The 27553-nt window shown below is 41.5% G+C and overlaps 1 protein-coding gene across 26 annotated transcripts in view; it reads left to right on the forward strand.

Annotated features, from left to right (window-relative positions):
• Positions 1-27553, forward strand: part of GRIP1 (glutamate receptor interacting protein 1) — a 369729-nt gene that overhangs the window by 265144 nt on the left and 77032 nt on the right. For all 26 annotated transcript variants that reach the window (XR_015728735.1, XR_015728732.1, XR_015728733.1 and 23 more), the window contains exons 3-7: positions 11266-11401; positions 12985-13130; positions 21747-21830; positions 22186-22261; positions 24382-24527. Coding sequence is in view for 22 of the 26 variants with exons in the window: in XM_087873173.1 (XP_087729299.1) it covers positions 11266-11401; positions 12985-13130; positions 21747-21830; positions 22186-22261; positions 24382-24527 (588 nt within the window). In the remaining 4 variants the exon portion in view is untranslated. The remainder of the gene's footprint in view (positions 1-11265; positions 11402-12984; positions 13131-21746; positions 21831-22185; positions 22262-24381; positions 24528-27553) is intronic.

The following is a 27553-nucleotide window of genomic DNA, read 5'->3' on the forward strand; positions in this document are numbered from 1 at the left end:
GGTAACCAACACCTTGAATCGCACCCGGAAGACCACTGGGAGCCAGTGCAGCTCGCGCAGGAGGGGTGTCACGCGGGCACAACGGGTTGCGCCCATAACCACCCGCACGGCCGCATTCTGGACCAGTTGGAGCCTCCGAGTGCTCTTCAAGGGGAGCCCCATCATCTCTACTGGTTCAGTTATAAAGTGACCTGGGCCCCTTCCAGCTACAGTCCCATCTAGCTGGCAAAATGCTATGGGCACTCTCAGCCATTAGAGTCTGAGTCCCAGCTTTTCAATGACTTCAGGGATGACTATGCACCTAGTGCAGTCCAAATCCAATAAAGCCAGCATCCACCCATGGGCCCCCGAAGAGGGCACCACTAACTCCACAGGGAGAGTTACAGGGGGTCACCCGCTGACTTACCCAGGGATCATCATTGCCATCGCTGTTAGCCTCACCCAAGTTGGTCGGAGTTCCCAACCCCTCAGAACCAGGAGGGTGAACTCTACGATCTCAAGACCTTTCAGCGCTGTCTCTCAGTCCTTGAAGCTGGTTTTGTTGCTTCTCCCCTTGGGGTTACCATGGCGCTGAGGTTGTGTCTGCTGGATTGGTATGCTGCAACTCGATGCCTCTCCTCCCCATGTCTAAGGCACATCGTGCTCCTGGGGTGTTTCTTACGCATGGGAGGGAAGGATTCACCTCTTCCGCTGGCCCTCCAGTGTCGGTCCCAGGCAAGGTCAATCTCCATTTCTGCTGCCAACATCAGCATTGTAGAGTTCGTGGGGTCCCGCTCAAGACTCAGGTGTGGTAGATGTCATCATTGAGGCCATCTTTGAAGCAGTCAATGGGGATGTTTTCAGACCATGCGGCCAACTGGCATGCCAACTCGCAAAAATCCTGGAGGTACATGGGCACCAACCGTTGCCCTTGGGTGATGGTCTTTATCTGGAGCCTAGCCTTGCGTTCAGCCAGTGGGTCCTTGAACCGTTGGTGAAATGCTGCCATATAGTGGTCATAGTTCTGTAGTTGGGGGGCATTGTCACTGTGGAGGAAGACCATTCACAACACTGACGACACCACCTCCAGGACCATGGTTACTTATCTTATCCAGGCTTCTGCTGTCTCCAGTTGGGCCCCATACTCCTGAATGTAGTTCCAGATTTGCACCAGGAAGAACCCCAATTGCTCAGGGTCTCCGCCATACTTAAGACCCAAGGCTGGGATCTTTGAGGCCCTGTGCCTTCGAGGAATAGTCCCTACAGATGGGATGGCTTGTGCAGCTTGGTCTGGGGTGACCCAGGGACCTTGAGAAGCTGCCTGTGCAAGAGGCTCTTGGGCTCTTTGACTCTCCCTAACCTATTGTATCAGGAACAGGGCCTGGTTCAGCATGGCTTCCTCTGGGCTTCTCTCCGGGGGGGGGGTGATCTTCCCTTTGCCCACACCTCTCGCCCACCTGAGCCTGATGGGCTTCTCGTTGAAGTCCAGTTCCTCTTGCCATTCTGCCTCACCTCGAGTCTGATGTGGTCTAGTGGGGAGCCGGCTGCAGCTCCAATTTCCTTCAGCTCACTCCTGTGGTTAGACATTGGATGATTGGTCCCCACTGTAGACTGCTATCTCCTGTTGACCATTAAAGCAGAACTTGCTTAATGTCAGAACTGCCTTTGCTCAATTCCCAGGAAAGAGAAATCCTTGACACCATAGATTTAGAAAAAAGTATTTTTACTAGGAACAAACTGAATGCAAAATAGTTTCAAGCAAGCTCTGAGGCACCAGAGCGGGAACAGCACAGATAAAGATACAATATGCAGCCCAGCCCCCCTTGTATATTTTGAATTAATTATAGCAGGTGCTAAGGCCCTGCTTTTCTTTGAAACTGATTAAAGGATTAAAATGAAGTCTAAAGATTCATGTTTACAAATTAATTACAAACTTATTCTCTTCAGCAAAATCTCTATTCTGATAGCAGACAAGTCATGCTGTATAAAGTAAATAATTACTGTCATGTCTTGTGACAGACCAAATTGAGCTCTAATAAAACCCGTTTCATCAGTAACTGAATTCTCTGACAATGTTAAGAGTATAGGTAAATGACATAATGACCAAGTTTAATTGTTGACCATAACATGATAAAACACTTCAATTGCCGTATTTTTTGGCGTATAAGATGCACTTCCCACCCCCAAAAGAGGGTGAAAATTTGGATGTGTCTTATACACCGAATGTAGCCCCGCCCACCCGCCGGCCCCCACCCTTTTGGAGCTTTTGAAGGCTGCAAACGCAGCCTCCCAAACGGAGAGCCTCTCAAGCAGATTTTTTTTTGTCCCCCACAAAATAAGGTGCGTCTTATACTCCAGAGTGTCTTATACGGTATACAGAATGTCAATAATAATAACAAACAACAATATTTGCCCATCTCAGGTCCTTAGGAAAGATTCAATAGGTGAATAAAAATGTCTAAACATCTGGCTGATTGTGTGACAAACCATAATATACTACCAATAGTAATAGGCTCATTGGGTGCAAAGTTGAAGAAGCTAAACAAGAAACATTCAAAAAGAAGTATGAAATCAGAATAAAAATTATTAAATTATTTAGGGTAAAACTGAAGCATGGAAATACTAAAAGACATTTGTGTGAGAATGATAGTGCTATGCAGAAGAGTGGAACTGAAGAATGTTTTAAATGTTAAGAGTCCACAAAAATGTGAACTTGCAGTGTAACTGAAGAAATGTTAAAATATGGATATGATTTGCATGTGACTGCCTGTGCAATTTGTTTGATGTGTGCATGAATAGAACATCTGTGCCTGATGGCTGGAAGATTTCCATGACTGTTTTCCTACACAAATAGAAAGATAGCAAGAGGGAATGCAAAAGCTAGAATGGGATTAGTTTGTTAAGTGTGCCTGAGCAGGTGTTTGGCAGCATTCCAATTGAAAGCTTACAAGAAGTGACAATGAGCAAAATTTGGGAAGTGGTTTTATGCTAGATAGAGGGTGTGCAGATGAGAGGCTTGAGTTGGTTCTCAAAAAGGAGAGAAGTGAGCATTAAAGAACATAAAATGTTATATGACGCATATGTGGATGTAATACAAGGCATGAGGAACCATAGTGAATGGTTTCAGTATAAACTATTTTGTTATGTCTCCTTTTTCATATCGCATTCATTTACTTTCTTTGTTTTACTATTCCTTACTTCTTTTCTGCACTCTCAAATGTTTGCTTCCATTTGAAAAGAACCACATGATTCCTTTTATATATATATGTTTTTTTAGCGTGCACAGAAAAGATAAGTATCTTAAGACTAATCTATTTTTCATTTGAAGTACAAATTTGTATCCAATTTAAGTGTTTTCTCTACTCAGTTTAAAAACAGTTAAGGCTAGGGCAGAGAAACTGTAGACCATAGATGTTGCTAAACAACGTATCCCAGCATTTCTTACCACTGGCTGTGCATCTTGAAGCTACTGGAAATTTCAGTGATACATTTATTGGTATATTCCAACTTCTGGAGCAAAGTATCTCCTTAAATCAGTGGTTCTCAACCTTCCTAATGCCGCAACCCTTTAATACAGTTCCTCATGTTGTAGTGACCCCCAACCAAGGGTGGGTTCTAAATTTTTTTACTACCAGTTCTGTGGGCGTGGCTTATTTTGTGGATGTGGCTTGGAGGTCATGTGACTGGGTGGGCGTGGCTAGCTGGTCTTGTGACCGGGTCGCCATGGCTATATGTATAGGGACTACTCAGAGGGCTGAAAAAAGTCATTTCTGACAGGTCCTCGCACTTTTGACTGGTCCTCACACTTATGACCATCCTCACATTTATGCCTGTGCAGCATTCTTAACAACCATGTCACTCATTTCACAACTGCTTCTCTTCAACATGGTATAAGATAGGGCAAAAAATGTAAAATGTGAGGACAGTCGTAAATTCGAGGACTGGTCAAAAGTGCGAGGACCAGTCAAAAATAACTTTTTCAGCCGTCTGAGTAGTCCCTGTGCACAAAAGGACTACCCAGAGGGCTGAAAAATGTGATTTCTGACAGGTCCTCGCACTTTTGACCGGACTTCGCAGGTATGACTGGTCATCATTTATGCCCATTGTACCATTCTTAACAACCGTGTCACTCATTTCACAACTGCTTCTCTTCACCATGGTGACAAGATAGCGCAAATACATAAATTGTGAGGACAGTCGTAAGTTCGAGGACTGGTCAAAAGTGCGAGGACCAGTCAAAAATAACTTTCAGCCCTCTGAGTAGTCCATATGCATAAAAGGATACAGCAATAGAGAGGGATGAAGGAAGGGAAGAGAAATTAGAGTAGGAGTGAAGGTAAGAGAGGAGGAAGGGAGGAGGAGAAAGAGAAAGAAAGAGGAAGTAGGGAGAAGAAGAAGAGGGGGGGGAAGAGAAAGTTAGAAAGAAAGAAAAGACAGAGGTGGTAGGTTTGAGGAGAAAGACTGCTGTACAATAAAAAAGATGAAAGGGAAGAAAGCCAACCCCAAACAAATATTAAGATATTAAGATAAAGAATGAATTGTTAAACTTTAAAGAATAAAAGAGAACAAATAGCAATAAATAGCAATAATTAGAAACACACATGCAAACATACAACGTATTTTCTTTGAACAGAGTATTTGGCCGGTTCACAAATTTAAACAGTTGTAGGAGGTTAGCACCCACCCCTTTCCTAGAAGAATGAAATATTTTGGGAAATATTAAAAAGGCAGAATATTATATTTCCCTACCTGGATGAGAAATGGAGAAGCATATTTTACAGACAAAGCAGCTCCCACCTTCCTGCCCCCCACCCTTTGTTAATGGGCCAGAGGCAGAAAGTCAATCCTTTGTCAAAGGACATTTGCAACACAATAGCAACGGAAACTAACACAATGGGCCCCATCAAGCCATGTGATCCTGTCCACCATTAAACCATCTTTCCAAGCAGTCTCCATGTTTCCAGTGTCTTTTTCCCCACTTGGAGCAGAACCCAGAAGGATATTTCTTCCAACACAGTATTTAGTCATTTCAATTAAATTTACAATTTCTATATTTCCTTTTTACCATATTTATTCCTCATCTATTTTTTTAAAAAAACAATATTACCCTTCATCCTCATCTCTAATCTTAATCAAATTCAATTTTTCCCTTCTATTCTATATTATACCCCTTCACATTGTCATCTATTTTTATATCCATCCTCACATTGGTTAATTATGTAATACAGTTGTTTAATACAAATTCAACATTTTAATATAAATCAATTAGTTATATAACTATCTTTTTTGTATATTAATCAATATGAACATGAATATTCCAATTATTTCCATGCAATCCAATTTCTTACAAATCAATTAATTATATTTACCAATAATAATAAACCAAATAATTTCCCCCATATATTCCTCCAAACCACAACTTAACCAATTAATAGTATCTCAATTATTACAATTCCCTAGTTAAATAGAGCTTTTTTTCTTTTGTGTTTTAAAATCTTGGAACTCTCCTCTTTTGCCCTAAATTTCCCATTGTTTGCAGTTTTGCACCTACCTTTTTTGGTGAGGAAAAAGAAAAAGAAATCTCTCTGCCTCATTTTGTCACGTTGCAGCCTGCTTACTTTCAATTTCGCTTTTTCAGCATAGCTAGAGGGAAAAAAATCTGCTCCAGGAATTTACCTCTTTGCAGCTAGCTCTTTGAAGCCCCACAGCAAGAATTTAAAGTTCTTTTTCCCTCTAGCCATCAGCTGGGACTCCGGAGGCAGCAATAGTGGGCGGGGTAAGCGAACGGCGACCGGGCGATCCAACAGAGGCAGAGGGTGAGGTTGAGGGAAGGCGTGTGGGGGGGGGCGAGAGAGGGCTTTGGCGACCCCTGTGAAATGGCCGTTTGACCCCCAAAGGGGTCGCGACCCCCAGGTTGAGAACCGCTGCCTTAAATCATATCTGTTCCTTCAAAAGGGATGGTGGGTTTTTAAAATAAACAATGCTTTCAGAATACAAAATTCTATTTTTATTTTTTGTCTGACTGTGCACGTGAGGAACAAGTTAGAAAAAGATATGTCTCTTAGTCTTATGGTAATTTTACATGAAGCCTTTGAATCAAATCACTTCTGCCAGATTAACCTTTTTTATCATTGAGTATCTTCCTTTCATCGCCAGACGTTTACATGCTGGAACTACTTCAGCATATATAAATAAGTAAATGTCATAGTAAGCTATGGATCAAATGATTAATCTTTCCGCATAGCTCAGTGCTCCCCATGTTTATTCATATAAGTTTCACTTATTTCAGTAGAACTTACTCTTACATAATTGTGCAGAAAAATGCAGGTTTAACCCAGGCCTTACTAAATTAGCTTGAATAAACTTTTTTTTTTTTTAAAAAAACCAATGTAATTGAAAAACGTGGCTGCAATGAATCTGGTTTATGAGGAAACATTGAGAACATTTAAGCTCAATATCTGGGTTGTTTTATGTTGTTTATTTGTTTGATTACACAACATTTGCTAGAGGAAGTCTGAAAGGACAATGGATGCAATGTCATAACACATGTTTCATAATTTTGGCATCATCATGGTTAGAAATGGAAAACTACTGAAAAGACTATAAGAGAAAGCAAGTCCTGTAATCTCAATTCTTCCTTTGGAGGGATGCTCATGCCATTTTAGAAGGTTTTCCTCCTGTTGTGTTTTAATAGTAGGAAATTCTTATGGAATTTAGATCTGGGCAAGGACTATTCTGTATATTTTCATATAAAGCTTTAAAGTATGCATTTTTAATAATAAAATTGCTTATATTTTGTCTGCAAAAAATAAAACATGATCATTGTTGGAAATTTCAAGTGTCCCATATGAACATTTATAATCAAAATTTCTGCATCTCTGGAATACCTTTTCCCATTTATCAATATACAAAATGGCCACTAACCCTTAGAAATCAGAAATGCAGAATAAGAATGCTAACATTATTGTTGAATCAGTTTTTATAGTTAGTCATGTGCTTTAAGCTTTTATATATAACATTTTAAAAATAAATAAAAACAAATATAAATGATGAAATAAAATAATTATTAGAAAGACAATCTGAGATTTGTGCTAGACATGTATACACAAAAGGTATTTCAATAGGTACCAGCTGTTCAACTTTGCAGTTCTATTTATAGTAATAGTAACTCCTATTGAATTGGATTATTTCATTATAATTAAGATTAAGATAGAAAACCTTAATGGATTTCATTACTTAGGATGGGATTATTTATTTATTTATTTATTTATTTATTTATTATATTTCTATACCGCCTTTCTCCCGTAGGACTCAAGGCGGTGTACAGTCAAGAAAAATATAGACACACAAACATCATAAAATTGCTAATTAAAATTATTACTTAGTTTGGTCAATTAAATAAAACGCAGAATAAGATAACATTTAAAAAATCATTCACATGTTTGTATGTTTAGCCCCGCCTGTTGGAACATCAGGGTCTTGAGGGCATGGCGGAAAGCACGGAGATCAGGGATATTCTGTATCTCCGGGGGCAGTTCATTCCAAAGGGTTGGAGCCCCCACAGAGAAGGCCCTCCCCCTGGGAGTCGCCAGTCGACATAATTTGACTGACAGTACCCTGAGTAGTCCCTCCCTATGAGAACGAACTGGTCGGTGGGAGGCTATCGGTGGCAAAAGACGGACTCGTAGGTACCCAGGTCCTAAGCCATGGAGCGCTTTAAAGGTGATAACTAACACCTTGAATCGCACCCGGAAGACCACCGGGAGCCAGTGCAGCTCGCGTAGGAGAGGTGTTACATGGGCGTAACGAGCTGCGCCCATAATCACCCGCGCGGCTATGTTCTGGACCAGTTGGAGCCTTCGGGTGCTTTTCAAGGGGAGCCCCATGTAGAGAGCATTACAGTAGTCCATATGGGAGATAACTAGGGCATGAGTGACTGTGCGCAAGGCGTCCTGATCCAGAAAGGGACGCAACTGGCAGATCAGGCGAACCTGATAAAAGGCACCCCTGGCCACGGCCATCAAATGATCTTCTAAAGATAACCGTGAATCCAGGAGGACACCCAAGTTGCGGGCCCTCTCTGTGGGGAGCAAGATCTCATCCCCTATTGTCAGTGATGGTACCAGCTGACTATACCGGGACGCCGGAAGCCACAGCCATTCGGTCTTGGAGGGGTTGAGTCTGAGCTTGTTTCTCCCCATCCAGATCCGTACGGCCTCCAGGCAACGGGACATCACAGCAAGGGCATCATTGGGGTGGTCTGGGGTGGAGATGTATAGCTGTGTGTCATCAGCATCCTGATGAACACTCACCCCAAAGCCATGGATGATCTCGCCTAGCAGTTTTACATAAATGTTGAACAGAAGGGGTGAGAAGACTGACCCTTGCGGCACCCCACAAATAAGGTGCCTCGAGGTCGACCTCTGCCCCCCTGCCAACACAAACTGCGAACGGTCAGAGAGGAAGGAGGAGAACCACCGAAGCACGGTGCCCCCTATTCCTAACCCCTCCAGCCGGTGCAGTAAGATACCATGGTCGATGGTATCAAAAGCCGCTGAGAGATCTAATAGAACCAGGACAGAGGAGCAACCTCTGTCCCGAGCCCTCCAGAGATCATCCACCAATGCGACCAATGCCGTTTCCGTGCTGTATCGTGACCTGAAGCCTGACTGGAATGGATCCAGATAGACAACTTCATTCAGGTATTGGGGTAGTTGTTGCGCCACCACACTCTCAACAACCTTCGCAACAAAGCGAAGATTGGAGACTGGACGATAATTTGATAATATAGCCGGGTCCAGGGAAGGCTTCTTGAGGAGGCGCTTCACAACTGCCTCTTTCAAGGCGGCGGGAAAGACACCCTCACTCAGAGAAGCATTTATAATCCCCTGGAGCCAGCCTCGTGTAACCTCCTGGGAGGCCAGTACCAACCAGGAGGGACACGGGTCCAATAAACATGTGGCAGCATTAAGCTTGCCCAGAATCCTGTCCACGTCCTCAGGAGCCATAGAGTCAAACTCTTCCCAGATAACGCTCTCAAGACCTGCCCCCGTCTCCTCCCCTGGATCTACCCAATCGGAGTCCAGGCCTTCCCGAATCTGAGTGACTTTATCATGCAGGAATTGTACAAAATCCTCAGCTCGACCCTTTAAGGGATCTTCCCGTACCCCCACCTGAAGTAGGGAGCGGGTCACCCTAAACAGCGCAGCTGGGCGGTTCTCTGCAGATGCAATAAGAGCGGAGAAGTAGCTAGACTTCGCCGTTCTTATCGCCACTAGGTAGGTGTTAATATAAGATCTCACCTGTGTTCGGTCAGATTCAGATCGGCTTGTCCTCCAATCGCTCTCCAGGCGTCTTTTCCGACGCTTCATCTCTCTCAGCTCCTCGGAAAACCAAGGAGCTAGATGAGATTGGCATCGGGTCAGAGGCCGCAAAGGCACAACGCGGTCCAAGGCCCCAGTAGCGGCCCTGTCCCAGGCGACCACCAGGTCCTCAGTCGAGTTGTGAGCCAGAGTCTCAGGAAATGGCCCAAGCTCCATCAGGAACCTTTCGGGGTCCATCAGGCGCCTCTGACGGAACCATTTGGTTGGTTCCGTCTCCCTGCGGTGGGTGGAAGTGACTTGAAAGTCCATGTGAAGGAGAGAATGATCAGACCATGACAAGGGCTTGATGTCTATATCCCCTATTCTTAGATCATTCAGCCACTGATCAGAGACAAAAATCAAGTCCAGAGTGTGATTCCCCAAGTGGGTCTTGAACTACCTGGGTCAGGTCCATGGCCATCATGGAAGCCATGAACTCCCGAGCCGTCTCCGACATCTCACCAGCGGATGGCAGGTTAAAATCTCCCATAACAATAAGTCTGGGGGTTTCCACCACCACCCCGGCTATAATGTCGAGCAGCTCAGGCAGGACCGCTGTTACGTGGCAGGGAGCCAGGTACGCAATCAGTAGGCCCATCTGAATCCCCCGACCCCACTTCACAAGGAGGGACTCACATCTGGCTATCTGAGGAACAGTGGCCTCCCTCGGGCAAAGACTTTCTCTAATGATTGCTGCCACTCCCCCACCCTTTCCCTGAGTCGTTGGCTGATGGAATGCACGGAAACCTGGCGGGCACATTTCCACAAGGGGAACTCCTCCCTCCTGGCCTAACCAGGTCTCCGTAATCCCTGCCAGGTCAGCACCCCCCTCTGAAATAAGATCATAAATGAGGGGGGCTTTATTTACCACTGACCTGGCATTACACAACATCAGCCGTAGACCCAGGGTCTGAGACTCTGAACAACCCGGGAAACGAGCAGTGCTTTGGGGGTCGGAGTGGGCAATCGCTCGTAAACAACGAGTGCGCACTCCCGAAACATAATATGGCCCCCTGCAGCCGTCATATCTGCCCCTCCCACTTACTATACTAATGCCCATCGCTTCATCCCCCTGCATCCTTGTCAGATTTCTGTCCCCATCCTCCCCACCATGATTATCAGACCCATTACCCCTTTCAGTGGATTTATGGATCCCCCCAGATCCATTCCCACAATCCCTCCCAGAACCCCTTAAAATAGAACTTAAAGATTTATCTAAAAACCCCCAAAGCCATCGGTTTTTTGCAAACCACCTCTCAGGGTTCCAAAACTCATCCTCAAGGCATGCTAAGGCATGTGCTTTGGGGGGTGGGTCTGAAATAGGAAAGCCTATCCTTGAGTTGTTCATTATATGTTTTTCTCAAAGGAAGATTACCAGATTAGCAATTTAAGCTTTTGTCAAAATATTTTTTATTTTATTTACAAACTAAATAAAATAGTCATTTGTTCAGAGTAATATATGTTTATTTTTTTTTAATTTGAGTTAAATTAAATATATTTTGTCCATTGATTTCAACAGGCTTAACCACATGTAGTATTATGTTGTATGTAATCTTTAAAAATAACCTAGTCCTTTTTTTTCCTCTGCAAGCTGCAAATAATAGAGTCTGTTTACTGATTTATTTCTCAGGACTAAGTCATTGTTATGATTTTAAAAAACAGATAGATGTAGTAGATCTTTTAAGGCATACAAAATTCTTACAACAAAACAATATCTTAAAGGCTAGCAAACATATTGTGAAATAAACTTTGGGGCAATAGAATCCATTTCATCATTGTATTTGAAACAAATTAAATCAAAAATATTTTTTAATCTTTATGAAAATTACAGTGTTTCTGAAATTATAGTTTACAATATAAACTGTAACTGAAATTACAGTTTACAACCTAAACCTTTTTAATGGTAATATTTTTTTTCCAACAGAGGAATTCAAAGGCTCAACAATAGTTGAACTGATAAAGAAAGAGGGCACTACTTTGGGGCTTACAGTATCTGGTGGAACGGACAAAGATGGAAAACCAAGAGTGTCCAATCTTCGACAAGGAGGAATTGCTGCTAGGTAAAGACTTTTCAAGACAAAGAACAGACACACACAAAAAAGATATCTTCAAGTTCCTCAAAAATAAATAATAGATGCCTTTAACTAAGTTAGGCCATTAGAGAAGAAACATTAGAGAAGAATTTTTGAGAAAGTTGAGAAATATTTCAAGATGCATTACAAATAAAGAAAAGGTTTGGTGCTTTGCAGAATACATTCTGCAATCAAATGGTGACAAAGAATTCAAAAATTTAAATAGCTTGTACTGTGACTAATTCTTAAATTGGCAACTTATTCTACCTGTAAACAATTCAGTTGTATTTCACTAAATCTAATGTTGGTAGAAAACATGCCTCACATAAAGGAGGATGCAGGTTTAATCATTGCTCTCTCAAAAAGATCTTAAGTGAATGATTTTCACATGACACTCTGAAACATTATTCTTCTATCTAGTACATTTTTGAAAGATCTGTGTCATTTAAGGTGTCATATTATAGAAATTTGGACATGTAGAGATTTTGTCAAGCAAATGGCCAACAGACTATATAGAGAAACAGTTTGACTTGCTCTCTAAAATAGAGACCTATTTTTGCTTTGTAAGGCTTTCATATATGGTAATAATAATACTACACAAATAAAGGAATACTATATTATTATATATATAGGATGACATATCATTATTTGGAAAATTAGTATTAAAATAATATGTTTTTAACTTGTAAATGAGGTGTCATTGGTGTTCTCTGAGCTTGTTTGTTTTCTTGCAGATGTATCGGTAATGTTTTATTACCCAAACTAGGTAACAACATCCTAGATCAGACATGTCAACACAACACCTGCAGGTCAGATGCAACTCTGGATGTGTTTGGATATGGCCTTCAGGGCTGGCCTGGAGACAGTGAGGTGCCAGCCCTGCCGCCTCAGTCCCGGTCCACCCCAGCCAGGTACTGCCCCTGGGTGCATGCACAGGGGGCGGCAAGCGCACAGGGGCTAGAACTGCCCAGCAGCAGCAGCAGCTTGTTGGCCCCTTAGCTGCTAATTGGCCAGAAGCAATGTGAGCCTGAGATGTCCAATAAGCCATGCTTGGCCTCACCCCACCTGCACCACTCTTGTGCATCTTGGGGTCCTGTAGCCCAGGCAGCGCAGATGGGTCCATGCGCCGCAGCCATTGGGCTGGCCTTTTAAGAAGCAGGTGGAGGTAGAGGTGCAGGGTGGAGGCATACGATCCAGCTCGTCGGATGTGCAGATGCCTATCCACGCATGCACAGAATACTTGGTGGCCATGGGCAAGTAAAGACAGAGGGTGGGCCTCAGTGAGGCAGCCTAGCCAATTGTTGTCATTGCCACATTGCAGCCCCTGCCCGCTCAGCCTCCATCATCCAACCTTGTCCTCCAGCTCCAACTGCTACACCTCTGACGGCCCTGCTGAATGGGAAAGGCGGGGAGTTTCTGTCCCCAAGAGTATGGGTAATGAAATGTCTGCAAGAAAACAATCAAGCTCAGAGAGCACTAAGGACCCCTCATTTGAACCCTGAGCTACAAACATGTAGATGTTATAAGACAAATAAAATACAGCTTCACTGAAGAAGAGATGTGTGTTGCAGAAGTGACCAACTGGATGTGGGGGATTACATCAAATCTGTAAATGGAATCAACCTGACAAAGTTTCGCCATGATGAGATCATTAGTTTGCTCAAGAATGTTGGTGAGCGGGTTGTATTAGAAGTGGAGTATGAGCTGCCACCTGCTTGTAAGTAATAATTTATAAAATAATAACCCTGTGTAAAATGTTTTAACAAAAGTAAAATTAATGTGATGGTATGGTATAAATATGGTAATAGCTTTTTTCCCACGTCCTTCTCTTCTTCTGTTTCACAGGCTCACTGTTTTGATCTTTAATTTCCATATTAGCAATGCTTGTTTGTTAGCCTCGTTTATCTAGATTGTCATTTGTAAAATGCTTATAATTACAATGGTTATCGGTGTTTTGCCAGAACACACCCTGGGAAGAGGACTGCTATTGAAGGCGGCATAGCTCTCTAGTACTATGATGATTTTGCCTAATCAGTCATTATTCTTAAGAAAACTAATATTATTACTCCCACAGAGAAGGCCCTCCCCCTGGGTGTCACCAGCCAAGTTATGTCGGCTGGCGACACCCAGGGGGAGGGCCTTCTCTGTGGGAGCCCCAGCCCTGTGGAATGAACTGCCCCCGGAAATACGCAAGATCTCCAACCTCCGGGTGTTTCGTTGCGCATTGAAGACCCTGTTGTTCCGCCAGGCCGGGCTATCGACATGATAATTTTAAATTGGGGTATTTTAAATTTTTGGGGTTTTAAATCGGCCAAATCTATTTAATTATTTTAATTTTTAATTATTGTTGTGTCTTGTGTTTTTAAATTGGCTGTACACCGCCCTGAGTCCTTCGGGAGAAGGGCGGTATAGAAATAAAATTATTATTATTATTATTATTATTATTATTATTATTGTTGTTGTTGTTGTTGTTGTTGTTTATTGTTTATATTTATATATCGCCCTTCTCCCAAAGGACTCGGGGCGGTGAACAGCCAACAGATAAAACACAAGAAATATAAAATTTAAAAACAGTATTAAAATCCAATTAAATTAATTTGGCCCACAATTAAAAACACCCCTGTATTAAGACCCATAATTAAACAATTTAAAAAGTAAAACAATTTAAGAGAGTTAGGCCAGCCCGGCTTGCTGGAATAAAAATGTCTTTAGGGAACGGCGAAAGGTGCGAAGATCTGGGATCCGCCGTATCTCCGGGGGCAGCTCATTCCAGAGGGTAGGTGCCCCCACAGAGAAGGCTCTCCCCCTGGGGGCCACCAGTCGACATTGTTTGACCGACGGCACCCTGAGGAGCCCCTCCCTGTGGGAGCATACTGGTCGGTGGGAGGCTATCGGTGGCAGAAGGCGGTCTCGTAAATACCCGGGCCTAAGCCATGGAGTGCTCTAAAGGTGGTAACCAATACCTTGAAGCACACCCAGAAGACCACCGGGAGCCAGTGCAGCTCGCGCAGGAGAGGTGTTACATGGGAGCACCGAGTCGCCCCCATAACCACCTGCGCGGCCGCATTCTGGACCAGCTGGAGCCTCCGGGTGCTCCTCAAGGGGAGCCCCATGTAGAGAGCATTACAGTAGTCCAGGCGGGATGTGACGAGAGCATTAGTGACCGTGTGTAAGGCATCCCAATCCTGAAAGGGACGCAACTGGCGAATCAGGCGAACCTGATAAAAAGCCCCCCTGGCCACGGCCGTCATATGCTCTTCTAAAGACAGCCGTGTATCCAGGAGGACACCCAGATTGCGAGCCCTCTCCGTGGGGGGCAAAGATTCACCCCCAATAGTCAGCGATGGCACCTGCTGACTATATCGGGACGCCGGCAGCCACAGCCACTCGGTCTTGGACGGGTTGAGTCTGAGCCTGTTCCTCCCCATCCAGACCCGCACGGCCTCCAGGCAGCGAGACATCACATCAAGGGCATCGTTGGGGTGGTCCGGGGTGGAGATGTACAGCTGAGTGTCATCAGCGTACAGATGACACTTCACCCCAAAACCACGGATGATCTCACCCAGTGGCTTCACATAAATGTTGAACAGAAGGGGCGAGAGGACCGACCCTTGTGGCACCACACACACAAGGCGCCTCAAGGTCGGTCTCTGTCCCCCTGTCAACACGAACTGCGACCGGTCGGAGAGGAAGGAGGAGAACCACCGCAGAACGGTGCCCCCTATTCCTAACCCTCTTAACCGCCGCAGCATGATACCATGGTCGATGGTATCAAAAGCCGCTGAGAGATCTAATAGGACCAGGACATAGGAACAACCCCTGTCCCGAGCCCTTCCAGAGATCATCAACCAACGTGACCAATGCCGTTTCCGTGCTGTGCCCAGGCCTGAAGCCCAGTATCAAAATGAGTGATACCTAAGTTAGGATATTGAATTTAGTAGCTGGAACAGTAAAATGTACAATAAGCCAGAACACACAGTTGTAATTGATTGGTTAGAGAGTGCTGACTCATGCATGATGCAATCTCTGCTATGATTGGTTGCTATAAGTATAAAGGGGGAGTTTCCATTTTTCCCTCCTTTTTCTTCTGTGTGTTCTGTATTCTGTTTAATTTACCTCATGATGTTCCTGTGTTCCTGACTATCTATATTTATATATTCCGATTTCATCTGGAGAGTTGCTATGTAATTCCATGACAACATGTTTACTTACAGAGTAAAAACAGTAACTAAAGGAAAGCAGAGAAAGAATTGAATTAAGCATACCTTACTTAAGTATAAGATAGTTTAAGATAGTTACATTTTATATGTTTTCATTAACACTATCAAATTGCAACACTCTGCTTAGATAGCCTTTAGTAAATGCTAAAAATAAATAAGCTTTGTGACCTCAGTGAGAGCATTTTGGTTAACAATTAAGCATCCAGTTTAAATATGTTTATTTAAATATGCTTATTTTGAATCAAACATCTTTTAGATTATATTCAGTGTATGTTTTTTTCCCACTGCACTGAAAAATGAGTCTGTTTTGCTATATTACAACTATGACAATTGCAGTTCATTTAAGTTTTTACAACTTATTCTTTGGCATTAATAATGAGACTAAATGAAATTGATAATAGTTAATTAGATAACAATAGCCATAGCACTTAGACTTATATATCGCTTCACAGTACTTTTAAGGTCCTCTCTAAACTGTTTACAAAGTTAGCATATTGCCCCCAACCATCTGGCTCCTCCTTTTACCAACCTCGGAAGGATGGAAGGCTGAGTCAGCCTTGAGCCTGGTGTGGATCGAACCCCATGAGAGGTGTCTAGCTAGTACTGTCAATAGTTAGTCAAAATGTATACACACAATTTCTGATAATGCAAAAAGGACTCTGTATACAATGTTCCCATTAGCTCCAGGAGCAAAAAAAGAGTTCTTGCCTGGTTTTAGATTAATTTTGAGCTAAAGAAGAGTGGATGGAATGCTGTAACATTCAATCTTAGCACACACAAAGAAAGGTTTCCTTCCTTATCCACACTGGTTGGCAAGTTCCAGTTTAATCCTGGTCTATCTAGGGGGCTCCCTGTTATCCTTGAGGATCATTGTAGATAGAAAATGCTGAATTCCTAGTTTGATTCAGCATAAGTTAGTTTTCTGAATTCCCATTCAAAGCTCTTTTCCCCGTTTCATTAATAGGACCATAGCACATGCTTTTACACTTTAATCTGTGTACACAAATCTGTTTCTTGGGTGAACCTCTCTATAGTTTTTACAGTAAGCGTGTACCCTCATTTGGATTCATAGATCAGATCAGTTGAGTACCTTTTGAAATCAGACTCTTCTTTAAGTTTAGATTGTCTTGAGAGTTGCTCTTTCTATGCTTTTTTGTAACACTGTTTGACAGTATTATAAGAACTAGGGCTCTGCCAACCATTGGGAAGACACTTGATAAAGCACCTCTGCTCAGCATTCAGCATCTATTATCTATTTCTCACTCTCTTTTTAATTGCTTGAATACAACTACAAAAATAAAAAAGTTAGAAGATATAAATGTTAAATAAATAGACAGATATTCTCAGCTTTGTCTGAGCTAGGCTTGTGCAGATCACAAAAAGCCTGAAGTCCAACCTGGTTTAGCGGAGCTTTTTTATTTGCCGCTACAAAGCCCAGTCCACAGTACACAGCGTGTAAAACATTCAAAGTCAGCACTGAGAACTTCTGCCTCTCAGCGTTCTTTAAATCATTTAGCTGGGCTGGCTAGCCACCATCTGGCAGCCGAATTCACCCCTCTCCGCTTGTTCAGCAGGTTTTAAGATACCTGTCTGGCATTGCTCCCCGGCACTCCGTGATGTCATCCCCATTGCCTGCCTTGCTGGGGCCCGGGATCTGCTCTGCGAATGCTGGCTGGCTGTCAGCTGGCCAAAGCTTGCGCCCACCACCTTCCCTTGCGGTCCCACCAGTTGCTGGATTGCCCACTTCCCTCCCAGGTATGTCGAGCCCTGAATTGGGACTCGACAGGCGGCTCACCTCTACCAGGGGTTCACCTATAAGGGAGAAAGCAGTGGGGTTAGTCTCGTTAATGCGGTCATTGGGGGTTCCTGATTTGTGTGGGTGCTTGCGATGGAACTGCCGTAGCAGCCGCGACACATGGACATCACATGTTGCCACCCAGGTAGCTTTGGTGGAGGGGTACCCCTTCCATTGCACGAGGTATTGGACCTTTCTGTTGTGACCCAGGCCCATGTAGTTTATATTAAATGCAAAACAGTTCCAAAAAACAAACAGATTTTATTAAAACAGCTGAGAATTAACTCATTCTCAGCGTATTCTAAATGAAATGAAAGCAAAGTCTTTAAAACACCAGTCTTTAGTTTATCTCTGACCTTGGGATAATTAGGCAAACTGCCAAAGGCTTTTCTTGGCAACAGTTCAGGAACAGAAGAAATAACTACAGCCAAACAAGAAGCAATTCTCTCAATGGTTGTTTTCTGGCAAAGAGGCCAAGAGCCATTGCTGACCTTTTAAGCCTTATGGGAGGGGCCAGTCATCTCTTGGCCCTACTCCCGAGTCGTCTTCTCTGCTTTAGCTGCTCCTGCCTTCTGGCAGCTCTTCTCATATGTGCACTAGGAACAGGCTCCTCTTGTTCCTCTGCCTCTCTACTGTCAGCCTCTGGAGACTCTGAAGTTCGCACATCACTCCCTGATGGCCCTGGCTCCATCTCTGCCTCCGACGCAGAGCTTCATCCGGGCCTTCCCCAGCCTCCAGGACTGGCCCATGTTCTTCCTCAGTGTCATCACTGTCTGACTCTGCTGTCAGCTCTGTTGGCGGACCACAACACGTGAGCCGACGGAATGAGGTATACTTGGGAGGTATATGCACAGGGTTGCAGTTTACCCTAGCTGTTCGTTTGCAACAAGACAGCCCCTACGGCCACATCGCTTGCGTCCGCCTGGACTACAAAGGCCTGTGTCGGGTCGGTGTGTTTCAGGACTGGCTCACAGGCGAAGAGAGCTTTTAGCTCCTCAAACACCCGTTGACAATCGGCCATCCACTTCAATGCCTCCCCCAGTCGAGGTTTCATTATGGCGGGTTTGGTATGTAGTAAGTCCGTCAGGAGCAACGCCACCTGAGCAAACGATGGAACAAATTGCTGGTAAAAGTTGGCAAAACTGAGGAAACTCTGCAGCTGTTTTCTGTCCTCGGTGTTTGCCACCTGAAAACCGCCTGGACCTTACAGGGATCCATCTCTACCCCCTCGCTAGATATCTGATAATCCAATCTTGTTCGGTAAAACTCACACTTTGAGAGTTTCATGAACAGCTTGGCAGCTAGCAACTTTTGTAAGACCTGGCGTATCAACCAGGTGTGTTCCTCCATTGTTTTGGTATAGATTAGGATGTCGTTCAGGTATACAAGTACCTCCCGGTATAAATGTTCATGCAGAAACTCTGTGACATCATCCGCCATCACCTGCTTTGCCGGGGCCTGGGATCTGCTCTGCGAAAGCTGGCCCACCACCTTCCCTTGCAGTTCTGCCGGTCACTGGGTCGCCCACTTCCCCCCCCCAGGTATGTCAAATCCTGGATTGGGACTCGACAGATATACTAAGTAAATTTATAAATATATAAAATGATTAAACTTGTTTAAATATTATGTAGTGTTTTCAAGTCTTTCTGCTGCATCCATGAAGGGCTAATTCAAAGGCTTGTCTGTTGATAAATTATTGATCAATGGTCATGTTATTGCTTCACTGTTGTTAGTTAAAGCTGCAGCATGCTGGTGCATTTTGCTGAAAAACCTCCCTCAACAAATATTCAGCCATGACTTTCTAGTATTTCTGTCTTCTTTTGGATTATCAAATGACTTTAGATTGCTTAACATGTAGAGGCCATTTATAAACTACATTAATTGTGTTATCAAATCTATAGAAACTTTTTTCCCCTTCTTGATCAGAGAAAAACTGCTGTCCGGTTTCTTGTCTCATATTCATCCATTGCCCTTTCCCCCACCATCTGGTACTGAATGATCATAGCTGCTATTTTTAAGTTACTGGAATCTTGAACTGTTCCTATGTTGAGTCCTGTTGTATTATTTAATAAATCAAACTTCACTTCTTTTTCTTCATTTTTTATTGATACTAAAGTTCTAAGCAGTTCTGTAGTAGCTGTTATCACTATACTATTAAAAAATATCTCCAAGGTATATTCCATTTATTTTTGCTCAGTCTGAGGAAAATTTTAAAGTTCAGAGGATCAGGGGAAATTTTTTACATCAATTTCTAATTCTCCTTTTCTCCAGTCTTCCTGTCTGTCTCTTCCCTTTCTAGCGGAGTTGTATTTAGCAGAATTTGACCTTGAGAGTGACTGAACTCAGTGTCTTATCTCCAGTTAATTATCAGTGTTATGAGCTTGCACTGCTTCTTAGCTGCAGGCCTATCCATTGTTCTAGTTTGATTTCTGCTATTGAGTAAAGGGCAAATCAATTATCTTTAAAATCCCAAAAAGAATTTGAAATCTCCTAAAAAAAATTATTTTTGATAATCGTCAAAGGCAAAATTGAACATTTAAAAGTTAGCACAATGTCTTATATGCACTATAACTGAAAAGCCACATAATATCTCTTGGATTGTATACTACAGCTGATATTGCAGGAGCTGTATATAATAATGCAAAATTGTTTGCAATTTATGCCATCTAATCTCATTTATCCCATTCATAGCAATCTGCAACACCACCCTTTTCTGGTGCAAAATAACATGAGTTGCCATTATTTTCAGTAATTTCTGTGCTCTATCGAAGAGGATAACATTTTACAGTATATTCATGATGCAACGAAACCTAGGGGGAAGATTTTTCTATTCTCTGTTACTGCCTATTTTTCTTCCCGAGCCTCCATTACATCTATATTTGCACTTCTCCTGTTGGGATCAATTTTGGTGTAGTGCTTTTATATTACTTGAGAATAAAAGTAATTTAGCTTTTGATGCCCCTTCTAGTGATCATCTTAACATCTATTTCTCAAAGAGGATTTTGAGCTCATCCATTTTGCTATTTTTGGTGTACTGGTTAACGCATCAGGCTAGAAACTGGGAAACCATGAGTTTTAGCCCCACAAAGCTAGCTGGGTGACCTTGGGCCAGTCACTTTCTTTCAGCCCTAGGAAGGAGGCAATGGCAAACCATTTCTGAAAAACCTTCCCAAGTAAACTACAGGGATTTGTCCAGGCAGTCTCCAATTATTGGACATAATTGAACAGAAAGAAACAAAAATTGCTATCGTGGACACTACGTGGTAAAAAGTTGAGATAATCAGTTACATTATTGAAAACAGTTTTTGGCCATTAAATCCAAAACTGGATTTCGAAAAAGGTTTGTAGCTCCCATTTCCCCTCTGTTCTATCCCTTCCTCAAGAGATAAAAGCTCTTTAGTTTCCAATCTGGCTGTGTCAGCTACTCCTAGAAGTTTAGAGTTAAAGAACTTTGAAATCTGATATAAAATACCATAAATTTATTCCAAGTCCAAAACAGGAAGATTTGAGGCGTTTGTATTGCAAAGTTGGTGGTGGGGAGTACAAGATTTTACCTTTAAATTTACTTTAAAGAAAGCTTTCATTTCATATTTAGCAATTACTGGAATTCTTTCTTAATCACTGCCTTGGTACTTAACAGAGACATTGGGTCCTTAAATCACTGTGTGTATATGTTCCAGCTTCAGTATCAACCAATTGAAGCCTGACACTAACACCAGATAACTTTGGAATATTAAGAGAATATAGCTCATTTATTATGCTGAAGCAAATGCTCTATTTTAAATTGTTTAGAGCCTCTAGATATAATCTGCATTACAGAATTTTTCCTCCTGCTTTGATTTATACCTAATTCTCATTCTTCATATTACTGCTACTCAAATTTGTATCTTCGTATTAATCTCCCAGAAAATTTCAATATTTCATAGCGGGGGGGAAAGTTATCATTATATAAAATATAAATAGTAGACTGTCTTCAAATCACTAGTAACAAATAGCAATAAATAGCTTGCCTGATAATCCAAAAGCAGTATATTATCTAAGCAGTTGTGCTAAGAACTAAAAAACAGTTATCCTCTCCATATATATCTTAAGTTCATCCTCCTGGCAGAAGACATTTCTGTGCATGCGCAGACGTGCTCAGTACACTTGAAAAAGTTGTTGAAAACACTTCTCTGAACCTTGGACAAATACATCCTCCTCAGTGAAACTTCCAAAAGGTTTGCTCAGCTCAAATAAATGATACATTAATTATGATTAAATTCTAAAGTTTAGTTTTGCTGCAAACAGTATAATTAGAAAGCTTTATCTTATTTTTCAGCTGTACAAGGTTCAGGTGTCATTTTTAGAACTGTGGAAGTTACTTTACATAAAGAAGGAAACACTTTTGGATTTGTAATTAGAGGTAAGTTCCCCATAATAATTTGTTTCTCAAAACTTTTAAGCTGATTTACTCCCATATTGTATGCTTTCATCCATTATACACATTCCTCTGATTGCTAACATGGCTGAAATTATTGTATGAAAACTTAGTTGTAATCAAATATCATTATATGGTTTTCATTGGAATTAGTCAATAAATATAACCGGATTCTGCTCATTATATTTTGAACCAGCCTCATTAATATTTAAGTAACATTAAAAACAGGAGTGGGAAAGAAAACGTATGTTCAAACATTCTAAAGATATTCAAAATAGTAAATGTGGATGTAGATTTTGATACAAGTATAAGAATGTGTTCATTTTATTGCCTTTCCTAGGTGGCGCACACGATGACAGAAATAAATCTCGTCCTATTGTAATAACATGTGTTAGACCTGGAGGTCCTGCCGACAGGTATATTTCATTTTCTGGAATGCACTTATACATATTGACATTCACAAATAGAAACATATAAATACAAAAGGACAAAGGCTGAATCACTGAAGGAAGATGCAAGTTAAGACCAAAAACTACAAAGCACATGAGACACCCTCATGTATAATCAAAATTACACATTTCATTATTTGTGTTATAACAAACATTGCATAAGACTGCATGATGTGAATTTTAAAGAAATGGCTTCTTTGATTAAATAGTGTTTAATATATGAATGTTTAACAAGTGTTTAAAGTACAAAGAACAAAGAACAAAATACAAGTTTAACCTTCTGTTTTTTTGAAAAATTGTTTGCAAATTTTTTTATTTTCATTCTAGGGTGTTATTTTTTTTCCTATTTGAGAAAACAGTCCTTTAATTTTAATTTTAATTTAAAAAAAAACATACATTAGGAATGGCTTAATACCTTATGAACATTTATTCATAGTACCATTAATTCTATCTGTATGTCCTCTAAAACCTAAACAACATTTACTTTTGCCCTTTTCTTTAGGAGCTCAAAGTGGGATATATCGACTTTTGTCCTTTTCTTTTCTTTTATTCTTTTAACATCAACCCTGCCAGATGAGGGTTAAAGAAAGACAGTGATTAGCCCAAGTTTACCCTGTGAACTCCAAGATCTTGGGAACTTGAACCTGAATTTTTCAGTCATAGTATAACACCTTAACAATTACACCAGTTTCCTATTTTTATCCCCATGAAAACTCATGAGATAGTTCAAATGAGTGAGTGACTGAATAAAGGTCATCTGTTAGACAATTTAGCTAGAATTTCTTTCTTTTCCAATAACTGCAAATATAGACATATTCATATTCATATTAAGTCATTAAGGTCATGCTATTGAAATAGTGATGTATATTGCTTGCCTGCAGTTAATCTGATTGAGTGATGCTTTGTCTATAGCTCATTTTGCCTATAGCTCATTTAAAACTATGTTGAATTGTATGCAATTTTTTGGCATGGAAAAGACCCATATTAATTTTTTCGTAGAGGGAAATTCTACCTGTATTTGAATCCAGAAAAAATTTAGATATCCTCCAATTGTGAAGTGTTCTATTTTTGTTTTTCTGTTTGTATATCCAGTCACTCAAGACGTTCTTGGGCTGTTACTTTGGCACAAACCATCAGTGTGAGTGAGAGGGGATCAGCAGAGATGCTTGTTTATATCTGCCATACAGTTGCAGAAGTACAAGCCAGTTATTGATGAGGAAAATCTTGCAGCTTTTTCTCCCTACCTTCTTGTTTGTTGATAGCTCATCACTTGCTATGTTTTGTTATTCTCTCCAGCTGCATATGCTTTTTTCATGGATGGAAAGATAACAGTAATTCTTCTATAGAACTGAATGCATTTTATATGAATCCCAGAAAAGAAAGATTATTCCAATATCTGTCATGCTGAATAAGAAAAAAAGCAAAACCTTTTGTAAGAGAATAAAAGAATGATTTTCAAACTTGCACATTTTTAAATGGAAAGTATGAGCAACTACAATTTCGAAAGACTATTTTCATAGCTGGCAGACACATAATAAGATTCAAAGGACAGATTTAAATTTTCCATGACTGCCAGTGCAGTACAAAAAAAACTTTCTACAATGCTGGTAGTCCTTGTTTAGTGACCACAATTGGGACTGGTAGTGGTCACTAAGTGCTTTTTGCTCAAGGTACTCAAATCAACTCTTTCGAGCTTGAAACATTGCCCCTGTCTGCCAGATAATCTATCTCATGTCCCAAAGATGCTTCTTCAAGAGGTAACTGCACTTTCTGGTTTTTCTTTGAAGATGTTTTGCTTCTCATCCAAGAAACTCCTTCAGTTGAGTTTGAAAAAGCATCTATGGGACAACCATGATCTGAATGACTGAAGATCTCCATAAATCTATCTCATAATTAAACTAGGACAATCTGGAAAATGTTATGCTGAAATTTTTGAAATGAAATATTTTATATGCATACCCATAGTAAATTTTAAGAGAACAGCCAGTTGTGTTGGATGGTGAGAAAGAATACTAGAAAATCTAGATATTTTCTAACAGTTTTCTAAGAAACATTATATTAAATGAATAATGACTATTCTTTTTCAGAGAGGGTACTATCAAACCTGGAGACAGGTTGCTCAGCGTTGATGGAATTCGGCTTGTTGGAACTTCACACAATGAAGCCATGTGTATTCTCAAACAGTGTGGGCAAGAAGCAACTCTGCTAATAGAATATGATGTCTCAGTTATGGGTATGTTGTAATTCCAAGATTTCATTCTGGAAGCCATCCATTACATTTTATAGTCCATCTTTTAGAAGCTATACAAACATGTTTATTATTCTGTTCCTCTACTAGCACATAAATTCCCTTATTGCTAAATCTCATTAATTTCTCTAGGTTCATGAAGAGGTGAATTTGAAATTGGATTATTTTATGATTTACTAGATTGAAAGGGTTAGGGTTAGGGTGAAATCAGATGAAATGAAATCAGAGTGGTAACATTCATTAATTCTTGTGAAGTAGTTTTTTCATTCAAATGGAAATAAGGATTTGCATATATTTTTGTCAGTTCATTAAAATGGTCAGCACAAATCCTTCAGTGTGTTTGGTGATGGAAAATGGCAAAAATTATAAACAGCATTGATCCTGAAATTAAACTTGTAGTCAAAACCCTCCTTCCCCAAAAGGTTAAAGAAGAAATTCTAAAAAATATATTTATTGTGCTGAAATGACAATGTATTTTATCTGTCCTCCACATAAATCACTTTTGGTTAAGAATATTGTGATTTGCTGGTACTTTTAGAAACTTTACAAAAGTTGATATGACTTTCTAAGTTTATGTGATATATAACATGACAATTTAATTTGTCTAAATAGAGAATAGTATGAAAATCTTACTCTTAGTTTAATAGCCAACGTAAGTTACATAAAATAGCATGAACTTTATATGCTTATATATTTACATCAGGTGTATGTGTATTTGTATAACTTCCTACAAGACCTTTTACAGAAATTCTAATTGTATTTTCTTATCAGGAACAAATTTAAATTCTCAATTTCCAGAGAAGCAATGGCAGAATAAAATGGCTTCACTTTTAGTGGAGCCAATGATTGCAGTGGAAACTGGAAACTGGTGCAAGTTTCTTCTTCAGATGTCTTGGGATTGCTTCTTACAGTTGCTTCCCATGATGGGACCATGAAATAGCAGTCTCTGGCAGTTTGTTGAGCTTTGAGTGTTGGGAGAGACCAGCTTTGCCCAAGCTGCTATTCGAAGCCCTTCAAAGTACACTGAGTGTGTATGTGGATATATACATAATGGTTACCTTTTGAGAGCTGAATGCAACGAAATTTCATTTTAATGTATGGTGATTAGTGTACATTTAAATAATAAAGTTCTATTCTATTCTATTCTATTCTATTCTATTCTATTCTATTCTATTCTATTCTATTCTTTCTAGTTCACCTACTTCCTCTCTTAATCACTTTTATTGGAAATGGCATGTAAATTGCTTTTTAGACATTAAGAATCTCTAGAAGGTCATCTCACATTATACTATTATGATTTTCTTCCAATCTGCAGCTAAAGAAGATTTATGTAACTTTAAAACTTAAAGAAAAACATTTTTTAACTTGGAAATAAGCAGCAAAAGGTTGATTAGAATACAGATTTTTGAAAGTTTTCAAATGAACTAAAGGGCAAGAACTAGACTTTTAAAAGGTTTTAAGAATAGTTCTGTAGTTTGTTTAAAATTTCTTTAAAATGTATGAAGATTTGTGTCTAAGTGTAAGAAATCTCTTTCTGGGAAATTGTTCTGGATTAGAGAAAAACATGATAAGAAATGACATTTGAAGGTTGGCTACCAAAGGCAACCAGAAAGAAACTATTAGTGGAGCTTCGCACTCCCGATACTAGAGTGATTTGCGCAATATCGCCTTTTCCAGGAGGGATGTTGGCTTTAGTGGAGCTTCGAGCTCCTGCTGCAGTCACGGTTTGCTCATTAACCCTTGCCCGCTGAGGCTTCTTTGTGGGGCGCCACTGTTGCTGGGGATTGAGAGCTTTATGCCTCACCCAGTTGTCCCTAACTTGCTGGCCGTTTTGCGGAGCTATCGCGCTCCCCTTCCACAGGAGCGGGTTTTTTCTGTGCCACGCTAAGTCCTCACCACTCCTACTACACGCCTCTGGGCGACTCTCCACTGGCCTCCAGACTTGAGTCTGTGCCTCCCTGCGGCCATCTCGAGGGATCTCCCTGGCAGTTGTGGTCTACTTGGGTTATTTACTTGAGTTTGGACTGGCCTCATTGCAGTTTTTTCTGCATCCGCCCTGACAGGCATTTACCTTGACACCACATCATGCCTAAGAGCTGCATAAGTCCAAGCATGGCAGGAGGGCAGGAACTTCTGATTGCCCTGCAAAGGAGGTCTCTTTGACCACTGCTGGTCCTTCAACCAGACCCTCCAGTGACAGTACTGCGCGACCTCACCATAGGTCCATCAGTTGCTCCCTTTCCTCCCGGGCTAAACTACGCCGGGATAAGGTTTTAAAAAAGATATGTGCCAAGGCCAGCGAGCACCAATCTACCCCCAAGGAAGCGGGTGCTGCTTCTTCACGGGCAGCGGTTCAAACTCCTCCAGTGGTCCAATCCAACCAAGCTTCCCTCAAAGATTGTCCGATGGTCATCCACCTGGATGCCCTGTGGGGTACTGCAGCTGAATCCGCTCCTGGGGTGCCGAGGAATACAGCCTCAACGTCAACTATGTTACCAGCCTCATCTGAATCTACTCCCCCCCCAACCCCCTGCGGATCTGGCCACTGATGATAACCAACATACCGCTTTCCTTTCACCAGAGCAGATCCAACAAATGATTGCTGCAGCGGTTCAGCAATCACTGGCAGCTCAATTCCAGCCCTCTAGCAGGGTGGTATCGGTGGTGTCTGGTGCTTCTGTTTCTTGCTCGGAGGCCTGTCATGAGGAATCTCTCTATGTGGAGGCCCCTACTTCTCCTGTTTCTTCCGCAGGGTCTCATGTTTTTTCATTAGCGGAGATGGCGCCTCAAGACTTTGATCTTTCTGAGGATGAAGGCGTTCCTCCAGATCAGCCCGCTTTTACGGGCCTGTTCCTGCAGGCCTTGTTTAAGTCGCTGTTGTTCAAAGCAGTTAATACAGCACAATTTGGCACCACTCCTCCAGCACAAACTCCTCTTCCTGCGTCTCAAGGGCCTTGAATCCTCTCTTTGCTGAACCCCCTAAGGACTCAATTCCTACTCCACCACTGTTT

This window comes from Pantherophis guttatus, chromosome 7 (assembly GCF_059756535.1).
Source record: "Pantherophis guttatus breed Tessera chromosome 7, ASM5975653v1, whole genome shotgun sequence".
In the NCBI taxonomy this organism is placed as follows: domain Eukaryota; kingdom Metazoa; phylum Chordata; class Lepidosauria; order Squamata; family Colubridae; genus Pantherophis; species Pantherophis guttatus.